The sequence below is a fragment of the Microtus ochrogaster genome, chromosome 5 (genome assembly GCF_000317375.1).
Source record: "Microtus ochrogaster isolate Prairie Vole_2 chromosome 5, MicOch1.0, whole genome shotgun sequence".
Lineage (NCBI taxonomy): Eukaryota > Metazoa > Chordata > Mammalia > Rodentia > Cricetidae > Microtus > Microtus ochrogaster.
In genome coordinates, this window is record NC_022012.1 from 64,053,551 (window position 1) to 64,060,040 (window position 6,490).

Here is a 6,490-nt window from a genome sequence, read left to right on the forward strand (position 1 = left end):
AATGTAACACATCTTAAACTAATATTCCATAACACCCAATGCCATTATTAGATGCTGGACTCATACCTAGTCTATGTTTTATAAAACTGAGAGCTCACTCAAGTTTTCATTCATTGATGAAGTACTCTGCTCACCTCCCATGGCCCGCTAGATGAAAGGACACTGCCTTATTAAATTCAACTAGGAGCGAGCCTACTCTTCCCTTGTCATCTATTCAATAACATTTTATTTGGTGACGTAAGTATCTCCCAACATATAAGGGATCTTTTAGCAATTGTGCAGAAGGGACTTTCAGATTGGATGTGTTGAATGTATGGCCTGGGGGGTGGGGATAGATGACCAAGTAAATGTGTCTCCTCTCAGGTCCAGTCATCTCAGTCAACCCTTGCTCTTCCGTTTGTTCCTATAGATGTGGTAAAAGGGGAAAAGATTCTTCCAGTGTTTGATGAGCCACCAAATCCAACCAATGTTGAAGAGAGTTTAAAGAGAATTAAGGAAAATGATGCCCGTCTTGTTGAAGTTAATTTGAATAATATTAAAGTAAGTATGTTAAGCATGCAATGTACATATGTATCAGAATCAACACATGATGTTTGCTTTGTGTCAATTCTGATGTAACTTCTGCTTTAAGGTGAAGTGTACTAACAGTATATGAACATAGATTCCTTCAAAGCTTATATATTCAAGTATTATAGAAAATATTTTGTTATTTACCTTTTAAAGAGTTTATCATATAAGAATATGATCCTACACATTATCCATAAGTTACTCTAATTTTTAAAGTGCTACCCTCTTTTGAACTTTAGCCTTTGGTTTTTATTTTAATTGGGTTTACTAAGGTATTTTTAATATAGTTAAGTAAAGGTCTTTTAATGTGCAGTCCCAGGATGTAAAACTAAAAAATACCACTTTCAGGCTCTAAAACAAACAAACAAAACAACAACAAAAAAAAAAACGCCTAACTGACTAACTGATATAAAGCCTACCTGTAATGTTGGAAGTTTGTCAGGCCTCTTTGCTATCCTCTGTCCACTCTTGCCATTTTGCCTTCTCCAGCCTTGTAGATGGAATCCACCTTGCAGCATTTGAGTCTTCCTTTTGACAATGCGTGTGAGACTCACCCATGTTGTGTAGGTTTGGGTTGTTTTCTCATAGGATATGCCATGGTCAGTTATTGACATGGGTTGCTTCCAGGTTGGTTATGTGAAAGTGGCTACACACATTTACATGTGAGGGCTTTGAAAAATACAGGTTTTTGTTTCTCATAACCAGTGCCTAGAAATTGGCTTTCTAGGATCTATTTTTTGTTTTTTTTCAAATTATTATTGCTGTTTGTTTGTTTGCTCACTTGCTTGCTTTGAGATAGGGTCTCTCTATGTAGTCCTGGCTATCCTAGAACTTGCTCTGTAGACTAGGCTATTTGTTTGTATACTTTTTGAGTATGTTTTAGAGCAAACAGTAAGTGTAAGTGTGTTTGATTGATGGATTAAACTTCCTGATAACTGAAATGTTGATGGCATTTCACATTTTTGTCTTTCAAGAATATCCCAATTCCAACTCTAAAAGATTTTGCAAAGACTTTGGAAACCAACACACATGTGAAACATTTCAGTCTTGCGGCCACCAGGAGCAATGACCCCGTGGCTGTTGTGAGTATGCCGAGATTGGTGAAGTCAATAATTCCCAACTGATGTCTGCGAACCTGCATTATAGTAAGGTTAAATCAATCTGTTTTGTGAGACAGGATCTCTCATCGTCCAGGCTGGCCATGAATTTCATGTGTAGTGGGAGATGATCTTGAACTCCCCAGTTCTCCTACCTCTACTTTCCAAGTGCTGGGATTATAGGCCTGTACCACTGCACCCTTTTAAACTGTGACTTCTTCTTACATTTATTTATCTAGTTATTTAGGTATGTGCATGTTTGTGTATACATGTATCACAGTATGTGTGTGGAGGGCAGAGGACAATTTGCAGGAATCTGTTCTCTCCTTGTGGGTCCCAAGGATGGAATTCAAGTTGTCAGCCTTCATAGCCAGTGCCCTCCCACTGAGCTATCTCATTGGCCCAAACTATGATGTGTGTGTTTGTGTGTGTGGCATTTTACCTCACTATTCGGCATTACATTATATACCCTTTTGTATTTTTAAATTTTTATCATTTATATATTTTTTTCCTCTTTTGGGACTGGAAAGAGGTAGATTCCCAAAATAGCAACTCACTGGATAACCTAAGCTGGCATTAAATCATGATCTTACTGCCGTGGCCTCCTCATTTCTTTAAGCATAAAGGGAGCCTGGAAATATGACTAAATGGTAAACTACTGGCCTGTTGCATGTAAGTCCCTGACTTCAATTTCCAGGACCACAAAAAAAGAGAAAGAACTTGATTTTGATTTTTCAGTTAAATATATATGTTAGAGATCTCTTTGTGTCAGCATACAGAGGTCTGCTATAGCCTTAACATCTGTACAGGGTCCCACTTAGGGGTCAGTGCTTTGGGGTTTAATCAAATGCTTCTTCTGGAGATGAGTATGTGGTGTTTGTCCTTTTAAAACCAATTCTGAATGTGTGAGTTGAACCAGTCTTGCATTCCTTGAGAAAGTCACATCGATTGTCCTAAGAACCTTTCCTTCACTTGGCTTTGCAGCAACCACTCCTTTTGGTTCTCCTCCAACTTCACTAGTTCCCAGTTTCCACACACATTCTTCCTCTGAACATTGGAGTGGTCCAGGGACTTCTTCTCACCTTCACTGCCTGGGCAAGCTCATCATTTCAGTGATGTAGGTCGTTTACACTTGCTGGTGACTCCAGTGCCATCGTTCCCTTTGTACCTTTGTCCTTAACTCTGCACTGACACCGTGCTACCTACTTAGTAGCTGTACCTGGGTACCTAATAGATTTCTCCTATAGAGACTTGGACTGAACTCCAGCCCCTATCCCATGCCTGCTTTTCTCAGTCTTTATCACTAAATGGCAGTGTCAGTCATTTCTCCAGTAGACAGGAAACAGATGACAAGCAGTCACTCTTAGCCTCCCTTTCTTTCAGCCTTAAAGCATATATTCAGTAGTCCTGTCTTCAAAATATTTTTAGAGTCTAGGATAGTTGTGCTGGCTCACACAGGTAATCCTAATATTCAAGAGGCAGAGAGAGGAGGATCGCCATAAGTTTCAGTCCACCCTGGTTTACATAGCAAGCTTCAGGTCATTCTGGGCCACCTGATGAGTTGTTGAGAGAGAGAGAGAGAGAGAGAGAGAGAGAGAGAGAGAGAGAGAAACATGGGAACATGGGGCTGGTGAGATAGATCAGGAGGTAAAGTCACATGCTACACAGGCCTGACAGCTCTAGTTCAATCCTCAGAACCATGTAAAGGCAGAAAGAGAAAACTGACCCCACAAAGCTGTCTCCTGACCTTTGCATCACACCATAGTGCATATGCATCCACACACATTGTAAACGCACATGTAGACATAATCCTATTTGTTTAATGGGCTAGATCTTGATGCCATGGTGCACACATTTAATTCCAGCAGTCTGGGGGTAGAAGCAAGCCAATCTCTGTGAGTTCCAGGCCAGACAATGCAACATTGTGAGACCTATCTTGTCTCAAAGGAGGCCCAGGAGGGCTAGAGATTGGCACAGTGCTTACTCAGCATGCAAAGTCCTGGGTTTATCACCAACACTGCACAGACTGAATGTTGTAGAACATACCTATAATCCCAGCATTCAGGAAGTAGAGCCAGAAAGATCAGACGTTCAAGGCTGCCAGGCAGTGATGGCATACACCTTTAATCCCAGCATTCAGGAGGCAGAGGCAGGCGGATCTCAGTGAGCTTGAGGCCAGCCTGGTCTACAAAGAGTTTTAAAACAGTCAATGCAGTTATACAGAGAAACCCTGTCCTGGGAAAAAAAAAAAAAAAAAAAAAAAACAAAGTTCAAGGCCATCCTCAACTCCATAGAGAGTTTGTGGCCATCTTGGGATACGTGAGAGCCTGTCATAGAAAGAGGGAAAGGAAAATAGTCTCAGAATTCAATCATTTCTCACATTGTGTTACTCCCACCCTGATCCGGTCTTCCCTTTTCTGGAGTATTGCAGTTGCCGTCTTCGTGAGCCACCTTTCTTACCCGTTCTCGAGCCATAAGAGACATTAATGAATTAGTTCTTTCTTACCCGTTCTCAAGCCATAAGAGACATTAATGAATTAGTTCATACAGAAACTGAGAGGACATGTGAGAGGAGATGGGGAGCAGAGAATGAATGAACCTGAAATAGGAGTTAGGCATGTCAGCACCAGGGAATTACATCTGACCAAATAATCCAAAGACTGTATATGGTGGGGCTGGAGAGATGACTCAGAGGTTAAGAGCACTGACTTTTCTTCCACAGGTCCCGAGTTCAATTCCCAGCAACCATCTCTAATGGGATCTGATTCCCTGTTCTTCTGGCATGAAACATACATGAAGATAGAGCACTCATACATAAAATAAATAATCTTTTTGTTTGTTTTTCTGTACTTTTGGAGCCTCTCCTGGAACTAGCTCTTGTAGACCAGGCTGGCTCGAATTCACAGATCTTTGCCGGCCTCTGCCTCCCGAGAGCTGGAATTAAAGGCATGCGCCACCACCTCCTGGCTAAAATCAATAATCTTTTTAAAAAATGATATATGGTAATGTACATGGGATAAGTCAATACATGTGAGACTGAACGGTAGTGTAACAAGCTAAAAAATGTAACGAGAAACTTAATTTATGAATTTCCTTATGGCGTGTGCAGTGAAAAATAGGTGCTATCAGATTTTAATCCCAAATATTTCCTCTTAATCTCTAGGCATTTGCAGACATGCTGAAAGTGAATAAAACTTTGAAGAGTTTAAATATGGAGTCCAACTTCATCACAGGCACTGGGGTTTTAGCACTGATTGATGCTTTGAGAGACAATGAGACCCTGACAGAGCTCAAGATCGACAATCAGGTTGGTGTTCTACAGTAGCAATTCGGAGGAAACTGCAGCCCCCACTGCCAGGAGGACTTGCAAGAAGGGCTGTAACTCTCTCGGAAAGATGGTGGCAGAAAGGGGGTGATGCGACATTTGGGAATCCAGAATATTAATGTTTAACAGGCGAATACACAGCAAGTCTCTTTAAGTCAATTTAAGGAATTAATTAGGTGGCTGATTTGAACTGGAAAGTCTTTTACATATGACTTAGTCCACTCTTCCCCTGTTCTTTGAGAGAGTCACAGATGCACTGTGTCTATAGTGTGTTATGGTACCAAATACAGAGAATATGAATAGAGTTGTTTGCATGAAAGAAGAGATGCCTCAGTGGGTAAGAGCACTTGATGTGATTTCAAGAGGAACTGAGTTCAGTCTATAGCACATGTTGTAAAAAAAATAACTGGCCACATCTGTGTGGAACACCTCCAGCTGTGAGGATCAGCAAAAAGCAGGCCCCAGGAGCTTGGTAGTCAAAACAGCCAGTGTCAGGTCCAGTAAGAGAAACGTCCCAGTACCCAGGTTGCTATGAAGACATCATCTTCATCAGACAAATACAATGCTAATACCTTCATGGGTGTGGGGCCACCTATTCCTAGACATACTTTTGTTTGTGTTTTTATATTTTATGGTCACATACATGCATACGTTTGCATGTGGAGACCAGAGGTATTGGATTCCCTGGAGCTGGAGTAACAAATGGTTGTGAGCCATCTGATGTGGATGCTGGGCCCCGAACCTGGGTCCTCTGGAAGAGCAGCAAGTCTTCTTAGCTGCTAAACCACTCACCAGTCCCCCAGACAAACTTTGTAAGCGGGGAAAATATACATATTAGAATTATTTCCACCCAGAGCAACTGTTAATTTTTTATTTGAAAATTAGCTAGAAGGACTGAGGAGATGGCTCAATGGGGAGGTGCCTGCTGCATCATCTTGTGGACCTGAGTTTGGATCCCCAGCACCCGCAAAGAAGCAGGGTGTGACAGTGTACATCTTCAACCCCATCTTTACAGAAGCAAAACCAGGCAGATCCTACAAGCTTACTGACCAGCCAGCCTAGCCAAAACAACGAGCTTCCAGCTCAGTGAGAAACCCTGTCTCAAAAATAAGGTAGAGAATGAGAGAGAAAAACAGTGCCCACTGCTGGCTGCCGCCACACACATGCACAGGCAAACACATGCCCATACACACAAATGCCACATACACACAAAACTCCTTATTTGAAAAGATACTTGGCAAATGATTTCCTGAGTCCTTCACAATAAATACATTTTGTAGACTGAAAGACAGAAAAGAGATTTGGTTACATCTGAAAATTAAATTAATCCATGGTCTCAAATTTTTAATAAAAATATAACTCAGTCGGCTGGAGAGATGGCTCAGTGGTTAAGAGCATTGCCTGCTATTCCAGAGGTCCTGAGTTCAATTCCCAGCAACCACATGGTGGCTCACAACCATCTGTAATGAGGTCTGGTGTCCTCTGCTGGCCTGTAGGCATA

The 6,490-nt window shown here is 41.5% G+C and overlaps 1 protein-coding gene across 2 annotated transcripts in view; it reads left to right on the forward strand.

Moving 5' to 3' along the window:
* The window catches only part of Tmod3 (tropomodulin 3), a 64,306-nt gene that overhangs the window by 48,713 nt on the left and 9,103 nt on the right, over positions 1 to 6,490 (forward strand). For both annotated transcript variants that reach the window (XR_003376957.1, XM_005347620.3), the window contains exons 6-8: positions 410 to 540; positions 1,542 to 1,649; positions 4,828 to 4,971. Coding sequence is in view for 1 of the 2 variants with exons in the window: in XM_005347620.3 (XP_005347677.1) it covers positions 410 to 540; positions 1,542 to 1,649; positions 4,828 to 4,971 (383 nt within the window). In the remaining variant the exon portion in view is untranslated. The remainder of the gene's footprint in view (positions 1 to 409; positions 541 to 1,541; positions 1,650 to 4,827; positions 4,972 to 6,490) is intronic.